Source organism: Myodes glareolus, chromosome 17, assembly GCF_982192425.1.
Source record: "Myodes glareolus chromosome 17, mMyoGla1.1, whole genome shotgun sequence".
Taxonomy (NCBI): domain Eukaryota; kingdom Metazoa; phylum Chordata; class Mammalia; order Rodentia; family Cricetidae; genus Myodes; species Myodes glareolus.
In genome coordinates this window covers 22,692,966-22,715,490 of record NC_142042.1, presented here as the reverse complement: position 1 = coordinate 22,715,490, position 22,525 = coordinate 22,692,966, and the positions used below count along the sequence as shown (strand labels likewise).

At 38.9% G+C, this 22,525-nt stretch overlaps 1 protein-coding gene and 1 long non-coding RNA gene across 4 annotated transcripts in view; one reads left to right on the top strand and one right to left on the bottom strand.

Moving 5' to 3' along the window:
- LOC125414690 (uncharacterized) overlaps positions 1-22,525 on the top strand; it is a 137,006-nt gene that overhangs the window by 77,659 nt on the left and 36,822 nt on the right. The gene's annotated exons all lie outside the window — the stretch shown is intronic.
- The window catches only part of Bank1 (B cell scaffold protein with ankyrin repeats 1), a 230,998-nt gene continuing 221,318 nt past the window's right edge, over positions 12,846-22,525 (bottom strand). For all 3 annotated transcript variants that reach the window (XM_085677666.2, XM_085677665.2, XM_048456824.3), the window contains 4 exons: positions 16,629-16,658; positions 15,564-15,613; positions 13,838-13,902; positions 12,846-13,580 (listed from right to left, as the gene is read on the bottom strand). In XM_085677666.2, the coding sequence (XP_085533792.2) occupies positions 13,567-13,580; positions 13,838-13,902; positions 15,564-15,613; positions 16,629-16,658 (159 nt within the window). In that variant the 3' untranslated portion in view covers positions 12,846-13,566. The remainder of the gene's footprint in view (positions 13,581-13,837; positions 13,903-15,563; positions 15,614-16,628; positions 16,659-22,525) is intronic.

Here is a 22,525-nt window from a genome sequence, read left to right as displayed (position 1 = left end):
GGCTTCACCTTACCAACTGCAAACACAGCCCTTTCTCCCTCTTTAATGGACAGCACCTTGCTCCTTCTCTCTAAGATGCAGACTTACAAAAAAACAAAACAAAACTCAAAAGAAGCAGTGCATATTTTTTAACCCAGTATTTTAGAGATTGGTCATGTATCTGGCTTTGTTGCTCTGTCAAAAGAGGCAAATATCTGAGCAGATGGGGAATTAGAAATTTTAGGGCTTGAAAGAAGAAAAACTCTCATTTCAGCTCAAAAAGTTAAAAGCTGATTTTAAAACTCGAAATGAGTTTCATATTCTGGTTCCTCTGGGGCTCATACAGCATCTGATCTTTGCAGACTCCTAGCAAGTGCCACATTTCTCTGCTTTCATGTCCCTGCTCACAGCTTCTGCAAGGCTGTGGGGAACACCCTGCACGCATGCTCTCAAAGGCAGGAGGCACTCACCATGGACCAGGCATTTGCTTTTCATCTCTGCCTACATGCTGCCCTCTAAAGAAAATGCATCCTCCACATCTGTCCAAGCTGTCACTCTATTCACTGTTCACGGAGAAAACATGTGCATGCAAGTGATGTCAGAGGACAGTTTCACACCAAGAACCATGAAAGAAGGAAGGCAAATGAGGCAGGAACCCTGGAGTCTGTTGATCCTGGAAAAAGGCTAAAGAAGGAAGATTTGCCTCCCAAGGGCTCCAGAGTGAATGAACAATAGTGGGTGAGCCTTAATGTAGACTCAGCCAACAGTTATGACCACGTGTCTTGTGTTGGAACATTACTGCCCTCCCAAGCCAAGGCTATGTAGAAGGAATTGGCTCCAACATGTACACTTACCTTTCCTTTCAAGATTTGAAAAGCACAACATATGGCTGTTTAGAATTAATTAAATACTTGTTCTTAGGAAATGGCTATAGCTGCTAGAAGCCTGCTCATTTCCTGCCAATGTAACTTTCATGTCAATGTTATCAGAATAATGAGACTTTGACCTAAAATAAGCCAGAGTGTGGACACAGAAGAAATGCTAAGATCCTCTATTTGGAGGAGGAGCAACAGTTTGGACAGGAAATTAAAAATTAGAAATTATGTATTCTGTGGTGTAGAAGATAGAGGAGATGATTATTACTTTGCTGTTCACAGTCAATATTAATTTTAAAAAGGTCTAGGTATTTTTTTTTCTTCCAGGAAGATGAGGTAGAAGGGCACTGGAATGCGTCAACAAGAGTTGAGGGCTTCCTGGAGGTGACAGAGTGAGAAGAGCAGGAGACTTACTGAAAGGGACAGCTGGTGACAACAAAGGTGGCAGGTGTGGGGGACTAGGCTGGACTGTGCACCTGGACCCTAGGGAAAAAGGAGATGAAAATATGAGGAGGTTGGGAGAGGTGAGGATGTCAGTGCTGCTCTACCCTAGAGGACTTTGCACAGCTCCGGGACTACTCAGAGCAAATTTTACCCATGGGAAGACTCCCACACTGGGAAAAGCCCACAGTGGGAGAAGCCCCCACTCTGTGCTTAGGTCTTGGTTGAGCAGGCCTGGTTTCAGTGTGAGGGATTGTGTGGATTCCAAAGTTCATTCATCACTTTTCCCGGAACTGGTCATCCCCATGGATGGAGCAATCTAAACAGTTTCTCCTCATGTTTCTCTTATATGAAGATTACTGTGCTGATTAAGACAATTATGATGCTATTCCATAATCAGAGTGGTTTATAAACAACAAAAATTTATTTCTCATGGTTTTTGTTGTTTAAAAAGTCCAAGATCAAGGTCAGTTCAGTGTCTAATGGGGTCCTGGTTTTCTTGCTGAGCTCTCTTGCTGTGTTCTTCTTGTGATGGATAGGCAAAGGGTCTTTCTGGGCCCAATGATGATGGCTGTGTTCTTCTGAACAAACAGCCACTCCCAGACTCCTGTGTGTCAATGCTATTTTCTTCGGAGATAGGATTTCGACATGTGAAGTTTGGAATTGGGAGGCCAAAATTCCGACCACAGTAACTATTGCTTGGATTCTGGCAACTTCATCCTTTGTCGAACATGTTGACAGTTGTTTGCTTTTGTTTCTATATTGAAGCCTGAGGGTTTTTAGCAAATATTTCATTAAGCTTAATCTATTTATGACTCTGTAATCAGCTTATACACCCAAATCAATTGGCTCATTTAGGTGGTCTTTTCCATATGTGATTTAAAGTCATCTGAGAATTGTGACTAGCCACTGCCCCACAGCTCAGGTTATGCGGAAAAGTATTATTTATAATTTATTTTCCCTAATATATTTCTCAAAATTTTGTCTCAGAGTATGTCATGCATTACTGTTTGCCAAAGAGTGAATCATTTCATACTTCTATAATAAAGGTCAGTTATTAGGATGTGCACAGCCGCCTTAGGTAGGCAAGAGAGAGTCCTGAGTAGGAAGAAGGTTGGTTGTCCTCCCAAAGTTTATGATAGAATGCACCATCTCTAATCAGGTCCCATCTGGAGGAAGTGTCGGAAGGCTCACAGGCTCTATTTTCCATCTGAGCACACCCTGGGCCACATGCCGGAGGGGGTTGCTCAGCCTGCAGACACCCACAGGTTTCATCTGCTGCTAAAACATGGAAGATCAAAAAACCTGGAGAGCAAGGCTGAAATAAGTTGCCCTGAGCTGACTCTTGTGCTCTGTTCCCTTCCTCCAGCTAGAGCTCATTTGGACAGAATGTTTTCACTCAGATACTGAAAAACTATGAGGAGGCTTTGGGAAGGTAGTTCAAGTATCACCATGATTAAGGAATTAAGAATTGTGCACTAGGGATAGTTTTAAGAACAAAGTTTAAAGGAAGTGTCTTTGATATAACTGCTTTGAATGAGCTCTAACCAAGGGTTAGAACTGTGTGTCTTGTGTACTTGAGACAGGTCTTCTATCCTTTATCTCAGAATCAATCTGAGGACACTTCATTTGTCTGGACTCTTTTGTTTTCCTTAAAGAGTTGGCTGTTCTCATCTGGAGAGATGAGGTTGCTTCCAAAAGATGAAAATTCATAGGGTTAAGATAAATCATTGTAAACATCACAGTCATTTAAATTTCCAACTTGTACTGGAGTTGAACGAGGTAGTACAGGCACAGAAGGCACTGGGGAGGAGGGTGTCTTGACAGAGGGGATAGTACATGTAGTGAAGGTGTAAGTAGAAAAAGAGGTTAGAGGGGTGGGAAGGTTTAAATGGGGAGAGGGTGGAGGAAAAGGGAGGTGGAGAGAATGAGGAGGGATTAACCAAAAAGAGGGGAGTATGAAAAAATTACCATACAGAAACTTTTAATCTTATAACCAAAGAAAGCCAACAAACAGATTTAGAAGGAAGATATCCTTCATGGCTTGAAAATGCTTCTTGAAGCTATAGATTATTTAACAAAAGCTCCAATGACATGTGTTGGATAAATCCTTATGGGTTTTCGTCACATGGTAAGGCCCTATTGCTGAAGAAACCACATATCTTGTTTGCATACTATAGAGAAATCAAGCTGAAATGAGCTAGAAGCTTTCTCCATACTGGGTAGCTTTCAATAGTGCTGGATGACTCCATAAAGACTGATGGGAGTGAAAAAGCACCGAGGGTCTTACTGAGTTGTCATCCTTGTAAACTACAAGACTTGCAGGCAAGATGCTTATCCGCTTATGTGATAGTGGCTCTATGGTTATGGGGGTAATCAACCAATCAGAGACTGAAGATGAGGGCCAATCCATTGGGCAGAATTCATACCTTATACTGAAAACCCAAAGCCCATGAGGGAACTTAAGTCTGTTGTTTAGCTAAATTTACATAGTGTTGAATTGTCTTCTAAATATATGCTTATATCCAGACAAAAACCATTCTCCGTCTTAATCAGAGAATGCTGTGTTTTCCAGTGAACTGTGACTAATGCAGAGACCTATGGCTCTTCAGGGTGATGAGAATAAGTAATGATTGAGTTCCAAGTCCTAAACAATACTTTTATACCTCACCCTATGTGGCAGGGAACACCAAAGAAGAAGGGATAGAAATATTGTAAAATCTGGAAGATAGAAAGATAGGCAAGTACCATTTTTTTTCATCAATACACAGTCATTGTGACCAAGAACTCTTAACATCTGAAGATGACTGTAATGGGTTTGCCCAAGAATGGACCCACTGCCAGCTGGGCAAGGATAGAGGAAGGATTCAAGGAGTCCTATACATCATTATTGCCCTACTTATTACAGTTCCATGGAAAGGAAAACCATTGGTTTCAGTTGTGCATCCACTGGACACACAATAGATAGTCTCAATCCAATGGGCAGAGAAATGTGTCCCTTTAAATTAAATGGGTCACAAAACAATAATTATGAACCTGATAAAGGGACAGGAAATAAGAAAGGGCACTGATAGGTGTGGAAGGGAGAAACAGAAGGTTGTGGGAGAGAGTTATCAGAATGCATTAGCTACATGAATAAAATTACCAAAAAACCAATTTAATTTTAAAAATGATTCAAGAAAGAACACTCTTTCTCCAAACCTGCCTTGAAACTTGATTCCAAAGTACAGATGGTAACTCTGGCTAGGGGTGCAGAATCATTTATTTAGGTGCTGCTGCTTTTTCTCCACACATTTCTAAATCAGGCCAATACTAAATCTGCTGGTCAAGCATTTCTTCTTGTCACTACAGGAGGGAATCTCCTTCTCAGAGACTGTATTCAGTTGCTGCTAGGGCCTGTGCTCATACTAACAATTCTGCCAAGAACATGTTTAGAATATGACATCATTAGACACACACGGATGGACACCTCCTTAGTAGTGGGCTTGGATTATGGGCTAATGTGCTAAGGTTCATCCAGATGGTTGGTTATTAGGAAGAAACCGGGTTTAGTGTTAGTCCATAAAGGTGGCACCACTTGCTATTTCTGTTATGATTGTGATCTCGGGTAGTCACGCAGCCTGCTACTTAGTTGCCTACTGGTATTACAAATACACCATATCATATTTAACAAGCGAGATTGTACAGTGGGACGGCTTGAGCATTTCATGAACCTGGTAGCTTTTCTATCACACGTAGTGTATTACAGTTGTTTGGTAGAGCTATGCAAAGAGGCTGCTTATTTGAAATGGTATTCACTAATAATGGAGCTAATGAAATTATAGTACTGGTAACATTGAGCTGATTCTTGGTATCAGCCACTGTAAAAGTATGCCTTTGCTTTACATTCTTACCAAATCTCAAAATTGAGGCCATATTTTCTATGTCGTCTTCCAGTCTCCTCTTGGCACTGTGGTGGAATGGTGCATATTTAAAGACTGGTATTTTGGAACTGTGCAAACCACATAAGTGTTTTTTTTCCCCTACAAGTTATTTCTGTTAGTTGCCTCCTTTACTTGCAAGTTAACTATAAATGTCATGAAGTTTATGTCCTATATAAATTGCTTTAATTTTGTTGGGTTTATGTAACTTCCTTGTGCTTCTATGGGCTAAATGTATAAATGCATTTCTCCTCTATCAACTCTAGAAGTTTGCTGAATGTCATAGTAAATAAATATAGCCATATTTAAATGAAAGTGTTTATTCTCACTGGTTTAAAGTCTAAATCATGGATATCATTATCACTGCATGATGATATTGCAATTTAGTAATTAATAGATAGGGTAAATCAGCGTTCTTACCAAAACAATCCCAGATGGGAAGTGTTGTTCTTAGATTTCTAGTTTACCAACATAAAAATCCTTCCTTTCCTCTCCTCTGCCACAAACACATCCCAGATGCCACAATAAAAATGTGGGATCAATCTGTATTCTTGCATAAATATTTGTTATGGCCAACTCTACAATAAGAGTCAGAGGTGTTTTTAGCTACTTCTACCCAGTTGCTAAGTTGAGTGACAGTACCAGAAATAAATGTGAAAAAAATTGAGATGACTGAGGAGTTAATTTGTAATGGAAGTCCCAGTAGAAGATTGTAACACCAACAAAATACCTGCAACACACACTTTTCCTCCAAAATATCCCACAGTCAAATTTGACTTTGCTAAATAAAATATAACAGAACCTGAAGGCAGTCTAAAAATCTAATCATTGTTCACTTTAACTACACTGATGGATGTCTGGTCAGCTAACAAGAAAATTGTGCTGTGTTACTCAGCTCTATTATAGATGTGACAGAACACCTGTGACAGCAATAGAGGACAGGAAAGATTTATTTTGCTTGAAGTTTCATAGATTTCACCATATTCCTGGGCTCCCACGATTCCCGGCTTGTGGTGAGTCAGATCACGAAGGTTGCAGGAGTGTGTAGTGGAGGATGTCATTAATCTCATGGCTGATAGGAGGTAGAGAAAGAGGAAGAGACTGAACACCAGGTACACCCCTAGAGACCCCCTTCCTCCAGCTAGGCCCCATATCCCAGAGTTTTCATAATCTACCAAGAAGCCCCACCAGCTGTAGGTCAAGCATCCAACATATGTGCCTGGAAGGGACAATGGCTGATTGAACCATAACATCGAGTGTTTAGTCTGAATAATCGCCCTTTATTGAGTTCTTGATTTCCCTGTATGTGCCCATCAAATATGACTAGAGCTGACAAAATGCTATGAATATTCTCTTGATTTACATACTCTTCAGAGTTGTGACAGCATTATGATGAAAACGTAGAAGTTCTGAAAAGGTGGTGTTGCTATGTCATGTCTAGTTCTTAGTTTGTAAATGTAAATATGTAATATTCAGAAAAAGGTGAAGCCAATGGTATTGGGGCTTCTTGTTGACAATTAGATATAAAGATGAATAAAAAGATGGTCTTAGCACTCTCGGGCAATCCCATAGTGTGGGGCTTTCTATTCATTTGTATGCTAACAGATGCTGATTGGCCTCTCATTATCCTGAAGTCTGAAGTCTAAAATCCAAGTATTGTTAGGGTCTTGCTCCCTCTGAACAGCCTGCAGGGGAATCCTTCCTGGATCATCTTTCCTTCTAGAAGCTTGTATTAGTCCTTGACTTTCCCAGGCATTGAGTTCCAGCACTTCCGTGATGGTTTTGGGTCATTTGTCTGTCTTTACATGGTGTTTAGATGTTTGCTTGCTTCTCTCTTATCTTCCCATGAGGACAGGCAACATCCTGGATTATAGGACTGCGCTATTCCAGTATGGCCTCATTTTATCCGCGCCCCCTTTAAAGCTTTTTTTTCCTTTTTTTCCAAAAATAACACCTTCACAGGTCCTAGAAATCAAAATTGTTGGAACACAAACTGAAATTATCTTGACATGCCCCAAATAAGCACATAGGAGACAGGAATTTTCCAGGGTCTGAATAGACAAAATTCTTTCCCAGGTCACCCACAGAAATAGCCAGTCGGACCTGTGCTGCCCCACGGGATTCCCCTTCCCTTAAGTTTTGCTCATGTGTCCTGAAGGGAGGCTCTGATTGGCTGAGGTTAGGGACCTGGTTCAGATCAGAGTCACTTGAAGAATGACTTCTCCTTTAAATTTATGATATGGTAGTGAGTTAAATTGCGTTACTTGTTTTTGGTCAAAACTATAACTCAGTGATTCTCAACCTGTGGCTCACGACCACTTTGAGGGTTGAACAACCTTTTCACAGGGGTCACATATCAGATTTCCTGAATATCGGATGTTTACATTGTGATTCTTCACAGTAGCAAAATTACAGTTATGAAGTGGCAATGAAATGATTTTTGGGTGGAGCATTAGGATCTATATTAAGAAGTCAGAGCATGAGGAAGGTTGAGAACCATTGTTATAGCTGGTGGAGAAATTTCTCCAAAAGTGGTGATTGCAGCAATGGTAGAAAGAGCAGGAGAAACCCAGACAAAGCAAAACATGACCACTGGCTGCTCCAGTCCTGGGTGGGATCCAGGTTATGGTGACATAACTAATATGTCATCAAGTGTTGTAGATGTTATGGTGACATGTTACCAAAGGTCAATAGATAACTTCTGAGTATAAATCCCCAAATTCTTAAGCAAGTTAGATTGGATTTTTCCTTCCTTACAAGTTAATTATTGGCTGCTGAAAATGGAAGGAAAATAATTTACAAATGATAACTATTAATCATTTGAAAGTTGGGTGGTCATTTCACTTCCATTGAGATTTTAATTTGCATAAGTACTTGAAAAAATAATTGGAACTTCGCAAAATGAATGGAAAGGAGAACTTGATATTAAAATACAAACCATAGGCATTCTAATAGATGACCTTAAGCATAAATGAAAGGTAGATTATAGATCTGTTTATTTTAGTAGGATCTGAGTACTTTTTTCTGCTCAGAAATTTAGATAGTTTAGAGAAGAAAATATAGGGAAGTTGAACATATACCCAGTGATGTAAGAAAAGACATCCTCTGCTCAAAGTTTCAGCCTACCTACAGAATCTTTCATGCAGCTTGGATGCTCTGCCAGGAGACAGCATCAGCAATATGTATATCTCCAAAAATTCTTAGTGTCTTCTGTTCAAGATTACACTTCTTTTCCATTTTGTCCATTTTTTTCTAGCAGATAAATATCCCTAGTTTTCTATCAATTTTCTACTGTCATGATTGCCAGTAGACTTATTAGATGTTCATACCATAATGTGTTATATGTCACACACAACATGAACAGAATCTACATTTGTTGCCTAATGAGATTATGTTGAGTGCTATATTTTCTCACTTTCCCATACTTTCCCATTTTAATTTTGCTATAGTAGGTATTAGCATTTGGGACACTGGTATGCTCATTTCTTTAACAGCTGTTTCTTTCACTTAAATAACAGTGAGGCACACAGAAATGTCTACCACAAAACCATCTACTGAATAAGGAATACATGATTTAATTAATATCTAAAGCCCCTTTGTCAAATATTTACATAGAGTTTACTCTTCTATTATAGTTAATGCAGTACTAAAATTATATTGCATATATTTTAACTTTAAAAATGTATATTTATAATGATAAGAATATTTTGTTCATTCTTTTTATCAATTCGTTCATTTTGTTTTTTCATGCATTCACCAATTAAAGAATAGAGGTAAAAACAGTAAAAAAAAGATGGATGAAGCTATATTCTTGTGATGGAGACAGACAATAAAAAATAATCTATACTAGACAGTGAGACAGTGATTTATGCTAGGAGCAAAACAGGGAGGGAAAGAGCACTCGGCATAGACATCAAAAGAGGCCTGCCCGAGAAGATCAGTGTGGTGGTCACTCTTTTTTGCTGTGAAATGTATGTAAGAAAATCAAGATAAAGGAGGAAGGGGCTACTGGCTGACACGTTTAGAGGCTCCAGTACATGATCACTGTTACTGTGTGTCAGGACCCATGATGAGGCAGAACATCAGGATAGCAGCTGTGCTAGAGAGAAAGCAAGTTACTTGCCTCATGGTGCCTAAGAAGCAGAGGGTTATATTAAAGGAATGTCCTCAGCATCACACTAAAGCCAGGCCCCATATTCCATAGTCTATCATTCATGCTGACTGTCTACTCAGCGGATTAAACCATAGACAATATCAGAGTCCTCATGATCTCATCATCTATAGAATCATATCCCAGACATACCCACAGATGTATTTTTACTAATCTCCTAGGCATCTCTCTCAAGCCAAACAAATTGACAAGCAAAATTACCCATTACATTAACAGTTAAGCCCTAAACAAGACATTAATATTTTGCCTTCTAAAACTCAGTGAGCATCATGGAAGAGAAGACAGAAAGAATACAAGGGTGAGATTAAGGGAAGTAAAAATGTTGTCTTCTGGGCATGACACAGCAGTTGTTAAGATGGTTTCACAGCAGCTGTGGTGAGACACTGTCCTTTATAAGAGTGGGCATGGCATGGGATGGGGTGGGACTCTTGGAGACATACCTTTCTCTTCTAAGTTATTGGCCGCTGCTGGATTCTTGGGAAGAGGCATTCATAGTCTTCAATTGTGCACCTGCAAGTAGGTCCACTAGGATCTAATGGAAAGTTCTAAACCTCTGGTCACAGATATAGCCCTTGTTAAAGCTAGCGAGTAACAAAGCGAAAAAAAAATGATGTGGGTATGAGAAAGGGCTTTATAGGCAAGAGAGAGGAGGGATGGGAGAGGGCTGAGAATATGTGTAAGCAGAACACATTATATACATGCATAAATTGTCAAAGAACAGATTTAATAAAAACTAAAAGATAATGTTCAGCTTAGGTAAGGGTAACAAATGAGGGGGCATGATAGAAGGTTCTCGAGTGATAGAAGTGATCTGTGTGTAGACGCAGAGGTGACCACACTGGTGTCTATAAACATGAGCAGTTATCAGAACACTGTACATCTTCAATAGTACATGCTTTCTGCCAACTGAAAGAAACGTAGGAAAAGATTAACCGTCATAATAGGCTTGGAGAAGATTCTTTTTAAAACTCAGCATATGTAAGTTGTCCAGTGTCATGGGTTTCATTATATCTGATTTATTTATTGCCTGTGTCTGTGGGTGTGTAAGTATGCAGGGCCTGTGTGTGTGCAGGCCAGAGGTCAATGTCAGGTGTCTTCTCTGTAATGTTCTACCTTATTTTCTAGAACAGGGTTTCTTGCTGAAGTGGGAGCTCACCAAATAGGTAAGACTAGCTGGCCAGGAATCTCCAAGGTCCTCCTGCCCCTGTTTTCCCAGGGAGCACTACGGTACCCGACTTTTCCATGGGACCTGGACTCAGGTCCCCATTCTTGTGCAGTGACATCATTTTGATGAGCCTTCTTGCAGCTGGAAGTCTGACGGTTTCACACACGTACTTTGCTTTGATCACATCCACTTCCTCTCTCCACCTCTCTTGCACCTTCATTCTTACATTAAATACATTAAGGCAGCTGAAGCTATTTGGTGCGACCACAACAGCAAGCCCGGAACTCTATTGTTAGATTTTTCTATATTTTGCCACCTATATCCTAAGGGGACTGCACCCCATCCACTTTACTTGCTCTTTAAAATATTTTTATTTGTATGGCATCTTATCAAGTGCCAGTTCCATCTCAGGGTAGCTCTGTCTGAGTGAAGGGAAGTGATGGTTTCAAGAATATATGGCTTTGATTTTTAAAAAACAAACTCTGTTCCCTCTCCACTCTGTGGAAAGATTCACTGAACTTAATTTAGAGCATCCGGTGTACTCTTTATCCTTTCAGTCAGATCATCCCTACTTTTTAAAATTAATTAATTAATTAATTAATATTATTTTTCAAGCCTGATCAGTTTCTCCTCCCTCCCTTCTCTCCTCCTCGTCCCCCCCTCTTCCTAACCCACGCCTCCTCCCTTGTCTTCAGATAAGTGCAGGCCCATGTGTATCAGCCAATCATAATATAGCAAGTTGCAGTAAGCCTAGGCACCTCCCTTATATTAAGGCTGGATTAGGCAACCCAGAATGAGGAAAAGGGTCCCAAAAGCAGGCAAAAGAGTCAGAGACAGATCCTTTCCCTACTCTTAAAAGTCCCACAAGAAGATTAAGCTACCCAACTGTAACATATGTGCAAAGGTCCTAGGTCAGTTCCATGGAAGCTAAAATATATAAAGAACTCAAAAAACCAAACATCAACAAACCAAATAAAATGATTAAAAATGGGGTACAGATCTAAACTGAGAACTCTCAACAGAGGAATCTCAAATGTCTGAGAAGCACTTAATGAAATCTTCAACATCCTTAGCCATCAAGGAAATGCAAATCAAAACGACTCTGAGATTCCATCTAATACCTGCCAGAATGGCTGAGATCAAACACAAGTGACAGCTCATGCTGGAGAGGATGTGGAGCAAGGGGAACTTTTTCATTGCTGGTGAGAGTATAAGCTTGTACATCCAAACTTTTAGTGTATCCTTCCACCTCCGTCTCGTCTTAGTTTTTAATCTGTTAATTTCATGCAAAATGTAGGAAGACGACAACCCAACACTCCCTTCTCTAACTATCTCCATACTGGACAAGCCCTGCTGGATCAAGGACAGGAGGCACAGTAAAGGGACTTTATGGAGAAGGGCAGTTATTTCTGACTTTCCTCTGCTATGTGTCTTTGTCTTGATGAACAAGTCATATTTCAAATGCCACAGAGTGTATGAGAAGAGGCCACCTCGGTTATCTTCGGTCTATGCCAGCCCAGTTCCTAAGGGGAGTACTTAAGAGTGCCTAGCATTCAATTTTATCATTAAGACTCAAGTTAAATCCAGGCTTTCTCTCTGGCATATAATTGAATCTCAGAGAAGTAAATGAATGTGTTATAAATATCAAAGTTGTCACTTTATATATCACTGAATTTCACATTTTAAATAAGAATAAAGCCAGTGATTTAACTGTGGGCTTTGGCCATAGATTGTTGTGGGAGATGTTGTGTAAAGATGATAAATTTAATTTGTTGTGGGAGATATTGTGTAAAGATGATAAATTTAATGGATCAGGAAAATATATCAATATTTTCTATTGTTTTCCATAAATCTTTGGCTGAGATACCCTACAGAGACAAAGACAGAAATGTGTGTACAACATCTTCCATTACTAACATGTCATAATCAGAAGCACCTTCTATTAGGAGTTGATAGAACTTCTATACACTATTTGGAAATGTCTTAGATAGATATTCCTATCACTGTTTGGAAACTAGGAAAGCAATCATTTGTATTTGTTTTCTTACAACATTTCCATCTCCTGAAATCAGCCACACTTTGTTTGATTGTTAAGGTGACAGACAAGAGAATTTAGTTGTTAATCCCAGTAAACTTGTTTTAGAGAGTCAGCAGTAGTTGTAAGCACGCAGTGTGCTGGTGGCACTGTGCACAAGGATCGGGGTCTTGTTAACCTGCACTCCAGTCTGAGCTGGTGAACCGCTTCTGAGGAACAGGTGGACCATGGCTCCTGGCTCTTAGTAAGAAACAACATATGCTGTAAAAATGGTTTTTAATTTGAGAGAAAGACAGTAAGAACTCAGGGACAGGGAGCATGGGAAGATGTTCTTCTAGTAGAGGACAGGATGAACACAACCAATGTGTGATGCCTGTTCTGAAATATCAGGCTGTACACCATTAATTGGTAACATTGATATGACGTCAGAAAACAGTGTAGAGCGCTGAAGAATGGCTCAGTGGCAGGGTGCTTGGTTAGCATTGAAAAGGCAAAACATCAATGGAGGAAAATGTAAATAAAAGTACATTTCAAAGGCACATGCACACTGGCACTAAATAATGGAAGCTATCTGGAAATAAGATGAAACAAGAACATTATGCTCTAAATGTGAGAAAGGCAGACAGTGGACTGTCATTTAAAGGACAAATACAAAATAAGATTTTAGTTGAAGGGGACAAAGAGTAGGAAGAATAGTTGATATAGTTTGGCTCCATAATTTTGCTAGACTGCATTTAACTTGTCTGTTTTTTTTGTCTTTAGTTTTCAAGACAGGAAAACTAGGTGCTTCAGTAGCAAAACGAATGGATTTTCAGAGCATGCTATCAGTCTCCATTTAGTCCTAATAAATTGTGATGATAACATAGTCTGGAATCCAAAGCCACACGCCTTCTTCTACATGTAGATCAGTCCTAGAGATCAGGTACTCCACCGGCAGCCTTGCTTCATCCAGATATCAGAATGTTTGCCAGTTCTTGAGTTTAAAGGTAATAATCTGAAAATAAGATCACAGGAAATGGATTAGGGGTGATGATTCATTAATGCGCATTTATCTCCAAGCTGAAGATTACATCTATAAATCTGTCAAAGAAACATTTTCCTTTAGTTTAAAACAAAACAAAACAAAACAAGTTTCTTTATGCTTTCAAGAGAAGACAATGAAATAAAGACTCTTTAAATGATTGATTGAAATCCATGACATAGTCAACTATAAACATGGTTAGGTTTCCTAAGAGACAACTACTATTTTACCTTCTTTAGTGATCTTTCTTGCAGGAGAATCCAAATTCTTTTTCAACTTGGAGTCGAGCAGGAAACTAGAAATTAATAATAAAAAATGATACAGAGCTAAGACTTTTTCATTTTAAGGTTCAAAAGGAAACATTATAAAGCATAGTTGCCTTTCATAATTCTGGGGAAAAAAAACAGCTCTGTAAAGGTAACTTGTAGACAGTTCTGTATCTTAAAGGGAAACAGTCACACTGAAGCTCAGCTCCACTACAGTCTTAGGATTTGATTTCTTCAGATGCAGGGTCTCCCTGTGTCCTCTAGGCTGACCTTGGACTTGCTCCTTTCCTCCCCTTCCCCAATGCTGGGATTACAGTCCAATGCATCATACCTGGCTCAAAGTTTGCTTCAGTTTTAAGCGGAAACAGCTAAGCAACAAAAACTTACACTTATCCAAAATTTTTCAAGCCTTAACAAATGGATTTCAAAAAGAAAACATAAAGACTTTATATTTTAAGTATACTTAAAACACAAAAGTATAGCCTTAAAGTGTGTGTGTGTGAATAATTTTTTTTGTCCTTCAGATTTTGAATAAGGATCTTTGTTTGATACAGTTTTTATTTTTTGAGACAGAATTTCTCTATGTAGCCTTGGTTATCCTGGAACTTGCTCTGTAGATGAGGCTAGCCCTGAACTCATAGAAATCCTTCCCCAAATCCTGGAATTAAAGGCGTGCACCAGCACTGACTTGTGACAAAGTGTTTTTATAAATGCTTGTGCTTCACTGCCGTCTGCAATCCTGCCCTCCAATGAGCAGAGAGTCTATAGCATACTCTACAATGGGTCACGAGATCCAGAAATGCAAGCACTTCAAGTTATTCTTGAAGCATGAAAGACTTTTATGATAAAAATATTTCTTATCTGAAACAGGAGAACTGAAAGGGTTACTACAACTTTGGAAAATTAAAATGATTTCATTAGGAACTTGTTAATGACTTTAATCCTTTATTTCAGCAAGAAATTAAAAGGTAACATCACTCTTGATAACAGCACACACTTCCCATGTCACATGAGCAGGAAGGTGAAATAATGTGGTTTTCATAAAGTATTTGTGGTTGGGACACTAACTATGATGTCTTGAAGTGTCTTGATTTTCAGTTAATCTCTCCAGGCTTAATGATCTTATGCTCTTAGCATTTTCCTACCACTGATGTGAAATGCTGCATATTTGGAAAATCAATACTTTGGGGCTATATATTTCCTATACATTGACCTTAAGGACTACACTTCTTGAATAAAATTCTCATTCCATTTTTATTGTTAAATCTGATGTGCTCACAATTTCTTTAACATTTGTGTTTTATGGACACACTGAATCCAGCTATACTTGGTTTTGTCCACCTAAGAGTTCCATCTTTATTTTTTCCAAACAATAAATTTCCTTATGCTTCTACTCATAGATTTTCTTGAGCCAGTTTTTCTGTGTATCCTTGGCCATCCTGGAACTAGCTCCATAGACCAGGCTGGCGTCAAACTCACAGAGATCTTGTGCCTCTGCTTCCCAGTGCTGGGATTAAGGTGTGTGGTACCACTGACCAACACTTCTCATGGGTTTTAAATATATAAAAAATTATCTATTTTTTCTGATTCATATTGGCTCAAAGAACAGATAAGATGGGAAATATTTATATTCCTCAGCAGAGAAAGTCTTCCTTTGTATTAAAAAAAGATTAAAATGAACAGAACTTACCTTATTGTTGAAGGGACTACTGTACAATATATCATTGTGAGCAGTATTACCTATAAATATAGACTTTGATTATTTCTTCAATTAATAACATATAATAATTTATTTATTTACCATGAAAATAATATGAAACCTGTGATGTGAGTAAATAGAAAATTAAGCTAAATGGGTAACAAGGACATATTACAAGTGTACTAGATGAGCTGAATATTATATTCATACATTATATTGAGGAGTACATTGAGGAGTCTGGTCTGTTTAGACATAAATTTTCAAACCCTAGTATTAACAACCTCTATTTCATTAAACCCTTTTATTTTCTTTCACCGTTTGTCAGAACTGGTTAGTTACAAACCACAGTTTCTAGGCTCCCCACTGGCAACTACACTGCTCCCCGAATGTTACCATGAGACCCCCCCCCCATTTTCATTCAGCCACACGCTGTAATCCTATTGCTTATCCCTCTCACAGTTACCGGTTTAGACTGGTTCCATAGGTCTCTATCTGGCTTCTAACTTTTCTTTTCCCTCCCAACATTTTTCAAATATTCCTCTTTTTATTACATCATATGAAACACTCAGTTGAGTGTTGCACAAATTTAATTTCCCCGACCAATGACTTCCATTGCCAACTATCAGACTCCAGTTCCATAAGCCATTATCATTCTTTAAAACAAATTCCCACGTACATTTCTCAGTTACATTTTACATATGAGGAAACTGATACTGATTCGTCCATGTGAAGACAGGAAAGAGTTCATGCCATGAGAAAAACACACAAAGATGAGGTGGTAAGGGATCAATGCTGTATAACATAGCTAACCATCAGACCCCCAATACTAACACAATAGGAGGGAAAGCAAGACTCTAATCTAACCAAAAGAATAGCAAAGAGCGAGCCCCTCTCAACAATAACTTTAAATGAAAAATGTCTCAACTTTCTAACATGTCATTAGCGTTTAAATTTAAATGCATTGCATTTAAAAACAAGACTCAATTATCTGTTGTCTCAAAAAATGCACTTAGCAAACCAGCCCACAAAACTTTTAATTTAATATTTAACACTTACCACTTGGATGGTGCACAATGGTGAGTTTATCTACAAGACAAAAAACCATATTCTGTGAGGTTGGTTTAATATTTTTCCCAAGGGACCTTTTTATTGTTCTATGACTGTTTCCGAGGAGACTGAAAGCACTAATCCTCTCTCTGGATAATGTGGTAACCCGAGCCTCATTACATCTGTTTTCCTGATTTGTCCATGGGTGTTATGGTTTGACATTTGATTGACAACTGCTGGAATCCTGCATCTGTGCATTGATATCCCTTTAGCCTGAACTACTCCATTCATTTTTAGACATCTGGTTTTCAGAAATTATTGCATATCATACAGTTTAAGCATTTCTAAGTGAGTCTACAAGCTGATGGTTTATAAAAACAAACCCAATAACTGTGTGCCTACCAGTCCCAGCAGGTTTTCTCACCACAGATATACACTCAGAACCCTTCTTCATCCTAATCAGAATGCTATTCCTCACGGCCTTTGCTGATCTGCTATACACCTCTAGAGATTAGTGTTGACTGTATTATTTTACTCTAGAAAACTAGCTAGTTTAAATAAATTGGCCCCCATAGAATCATAGGGAACAGCATTATTGGAGGTGTGGCATTGCTAGAGTAGGTGTGACTTTGTTGGAAAAGGTGTGATAGGCTTTGAGGTCTCAGAAGCTCAAGTCAGGCCCTAGTGGCTCATTCTCTCTTTCTGCTGCCTGAAGATTCAGATGTAGATCTCTCAGCTGCCTCTCCAGCACCATGCCTGCTTACCACCATGCTTCCTGCCATGACAATGGAGTAAACCGCTCAAACTATAAGCCAGCTTTCTTTTCTAAGAGTTGTTGTGGTCATGGTGTCTTGTCAAAGCAATAGAAGCCTTAACTAAGACACCAGCTAAATTGAATCTTAAGCATGGTTTGCTTTGTGTCCGGTATCTTTCACTCAGCACCCTGGCTGGAATTCATTTATATTGTACATAGAGGAATTTAGTTTTACTGCTTAGGTGGTATTACAGCATAAATCCAGGCTGTTTTCATTAGGGTTTCTAGTGTTGTGATGAAACACCATGACCAAAAAGCAAGTTGGGGAGAAAAAGGTTTATTTGGCTCACACTCCCATACTGCTGTGCACCACTGAAGGAAGCCAGGACAGGAAGTACTGAAACAGCAGGATCCTAGAGGCAGGAACTGATGGAGAGGCCATGGTGGATGCTGCTTACTGACTTGCTTCCTATGGCTTGTTCAACCTGCTTTTATAGAACCCAGGACCACCAATCCAGAGATGCTACCATCCACCATGGGTTGGGTCCTCCCCCCTCCCCCATCGGTCACTAATTAAGAAAATGCCTTCCAGCCGTATCTTATGGAGGCATTTTCTCATTTAAGGTTTCCTCCTTTCAGACACTTCTAGTTTGTGTGCCAAGTTGACATAAGACCAGACACCACACAGGCACAATGTAATTACATCTATTGACATTCTGACTGTTTCCAGCTATGATGAATCAAACTTCCATAGACTCTGTGAATAGGTATTTTGGTGGATACAAGGTTTTACTTATAACTAAAAAAATCCTGGGTTGAAACCACCAGATCACAGACTAAGCGTATATCCGACCTTTTCAGAGCCATTCCACACTTCGACCTTCCATCAGGTTGGTCTGGCAGCCTTTTTAAAGTCATGTTCATAACAGTTGTTCACTGGCATCTCATTGAGACTGACTTTGTCTTTTCTGGAATATTAATGATGTCAAGCATCTTTTACACAATCATTGGCCATTTGCTTTTGTTAATTAAGATCTGGGTGTTAGGTCTGTTTGCAAGAGCTGAGCTGTCATTGCTCTTAGATCTCTCAGCAGACAGAATTAGATGTAAATATCTGATTGTGTTTATTTCTATACTTCTCTGAAATGTATGCATTAGCAGCATGGTTTGTTGCCATTTGCCTTTGAATTCATTGGCCCCTCATGAGGTTCTTTTCAGCCTTCTTTTAATTTGGCTGCTACTCCCGTCTTTGACAGTAGGAACCTACCATTGTTTGTAGTGTATATATTTTTTAGATCAATCCTAGAATATCTGGCACTTTGAAATTGTTATATAAAGCTATGTGGAGAGATGAACCTACAGACTAGAGTAAAGCACATTTTATTTACCATTTTTAAACAGAGCTTTCTGGACTTTATCAAAGTAGCATGTAGGCAATCTTTTTGCTTTCTGAGTAAACACAACACAATGTGTAGCTTTAGGACAACCTAACTCCACTATGGTCCAGACATGTACAACTGGTGCAGTTCAGTAGTACATGAACACCTCCAGCAAGCACACTCAGGCCAGACACTTAGGTTAGAACACACAGTAAATATGACAATTAGCATAAAGAGTAGGAACCATTACTCTTAGATGCATCCCCCCGAAAAGAAAACTTTATACAACCATCCAAATTATGCACGTCTGCTCAGATGCTCAGGGCATGTCACATACAGAGAGAATCCTACAAAGTTGTGGTCACGCTTTGGTTTTGTACCCGAGGTACACTGTCACACAAAATGTTATGTCTGTTCCATGGTAAACATCTGGCTGAAATGCAATAGCTGCTGACTTAAAAACATCTCCATCAAAATGTGCAGACTGAAACAATCCTTGACATTAGGATTCTAACTAGGATGATTTTGAAAGACTTTTACAAAGAGTCCTTAGGAATTTTGTAGACTAGACGTTGGGAAAATTTAGGAAATTTTAGAGTGTTGTGTGTTTTTTTTTTTTTCATGAGTAAAGAAACTCTGTAATTAAAGTTCAGCTTCTTTCTCCTCCCCCAAGGAGATCAGTCCTGTATTAATATTCAGACTCTCCACTGAAGGTTCAGTTAGGCAGTGAGGTGCGTTTGTTCTGAAAGTCAAGTTGCCTTTCCACAGTGTGCACCTCATTCGTCCCGTTAGGCTGGAGACCTTTAAATCATCACGTGTAACACAGTAGAGAACAACCACTAGTGTGTAATCTTCAGCCAGAAACTGACTTACAGTGTCTGCATCAGCTCGGTTTTCTCTCAGTCAGCCAGTACATTCAGCATCTTCAGTGGCTGTGCCAGGACAGTTCAGATGATGCATGGGAAACCCAGCGCTATCTCTCCATTAGAACTTAGTTTCAGGGGTTTAATTTCTTGATCTTTTCCTTCAATAGCTTGATGAAGGAGTGCTTGTAACTCTTTCTCTTCATGAACTAACTCTTCAACTAATCTCTTAACTTCTATTTTCATCCTTACAAGCTGCACTTTCAGAGACTGTAAGAGCTCTAGGAATTGTGGGATAGCGTGGAGCTGAGCGTGTTCACCCGCAAGGTAGCCACAGAATCCTCAATGATGGCCTGAGGTCCTCGGATAATTTGATTTGAAGATGAACCCTTGAGTTCGTCTTTGACATCCAAGTCTTCGGGATCAGCTGTGTCACTCCCGGATGCAAGGCTAGCATGCGACTACAGTTGTGAAACCAGCATGGTAATAGCTGTTTACACAGCCTTTCGGGTGATACTGTCCAGGCAATCGTCCTGGAGGCCAAAGAGGGCCACCTGCCCCTGACCGATGCTGTGGCTGTCCGAGCCCAGCTCCAGCTTCAGCTTTGACAGTATAGTAGCTGTGGATTTTTGGTCAATGACTCTCATACTCTCTCCGAGGCTCTCAATGAGGGTTGTGATGTGTTCCCATTTTAGTTTAGGCTCTCAGTTCCCGTTTCGCAGGTTCAGTCCCCTGTCGTCGTGGTAGAGAGCATGGTGATATGCAGTCTGCCACTGTTTTTGTTTATTTCAAGCTTCAGAATGCATTGCTTTTCCTATTTATATTCTTTCCTGGCAGTCCCATGAAACCTTGTTTAGTTAAGTTAGCTTTGTTTATATTTTATCTTCTTCTAGCTCCCTACTCATTTTTTATTTACTAACAATTGCGTAAAAGTCACATAGAAATAAGTATATTCTTTTTACTTTTATGGTCATACATTTCCCTCTAATTTATCTGTTAATTGAATTTTGTTTTAAACTACAAGTTTGGTATCTTGTCTACAATAGCTTTCATTTCAAAATAATTTTCTGTGATCCTTTTTGATTATTTTTGAAACTGTATTTCGGTTCTTAAATGTTTTGGAATGAATCTGCAGCACTTAGGGGGAATTCTCTTATCTTTTTGATCTTCTGGACCATATTGAAGCTTTTCTGTGACTTAGCACATGCTCCATCTTCATAGCCAGCCAAGTACATCTTACACAAGCCTGTGAGCTCAGTGTTCTTATGCGTAGTCAGTAAATGTCAAATTGGTTGAATTAGTTGTGATTCAGGCCTCTGTATCTTTATTGATTTTTTATCATACGTTCAGTTAACTACTGAGAAACTTGTGAGGACATTTCTGAGTGCTGCCATTTTGCTCCATTGGCCATGATAAAACTTATAGGTGCATGTGTAACATAAAAGACAGAAGTATCTAGGCTGTCATGTCATCCCGCTGAACTTTATTCCTATCTAATGCTTTCTTTTATCTCCTGCCATGGGTTTTATCTTTAGATTATTTTGTCGTGTATCAACATGGCCAGTACAGCTGTCTCGTACTGTGCCTCTGCATGGAGGTAGACCTTCATTTTCTAGCTAGCTTTATTTAAAATATATATTTTGTAGACTGCCTAAATTTAGGGATTCTTTTTTTCTAGCAAAAACATTATTTTAAAATTAAGTGTTTAATCAATTAATACTGAACACAATTATTGATAGTACTCAATTTTCCTACCACTGCTATTTTGTTTTCTTGCAGTTTTGCTTATCTATTTTGTATATGTAACAGTTTTGCAATTTTCCTGGTTTATTCTTTAAAATTAAATGTTTTTTAATACTGCAACTAATTTTCTCTATTGATTTCCTAGGTTTACTTTTTTTGTTATTTTATGTGTGTTTGTCTGCGTATGCAATAAATGCATGCAGTTCTCATACAGGTCAGAAGAGGGAGACAGAACCCCGAGTAGAGATTGTTGTGAGCCACCATATGGGTGCTGTGGGTGGCTTTCAGGTCCTCTGCAAGAGCAGCAAGCGCTCCTTGAGCCATCTGTCTAGTCCCTTATTTTTAAGTTTATATAAAATATGCAAATTCAGGTTCTCAATCTACTTTGAGATAGTAGAGCCCTCTTTGTTTTCTGCTGCACACTTCTCTTCATACTTCCTATTTTACTGCCTTCCTCTTGTGTTTTGAGACTTCACATTCTAAATGTTTCGTTTTATCATGTATAAAATTTTACCCACTTCCAGTTAACTGCAGCCTCTGTTCTAACTGGTATTGTTTAAATGTCTTTCTCCTTCGCATATGCTAACCTTCAACTTATGTGCTGATCTTGCTGTAAATATTTGTCATTAAAATAATTTATCAAAACATAGAAAATATAATAGCCTATAGGTACCTCATTTATATGATTTCATGTGTTTTTATCTCCTCAATGTGGATCTGAATTTATTTCTGTTACTATTTCTTTCTCCCTATATGGAATTCTTTAATGTTTATTACCTTGCAATTTTTCTGAAATCCTCTGGCTCCATTTATGTAAAATCATCATTATTTCAGCAAAAGTTTCAAGGCTATTTTCTCTGGAAACGCGCTTCTCCTCTAATTTCAGCTCTTTGAAGATAGTACCATATAGCCTTTAACTCTCTGTGGATTCTGACGAGATATTAGCAAATATCCTTAAGATTTTCCTCTATATATCACTCATCTTTTCTCCTAATATTGGACAAATCATGTTCATCCATCTTCATGTTCAGTAATATGTGATACACTGACTTTATAATCTATAAACTGTTTCTTATATTTTAATGTTGGTTTCTGTAATTTCCACTTGGCTATTTCAATTAATTTTGAATTTTCTCATGATATATTTATCCCCCTAGAGCTGTCTTT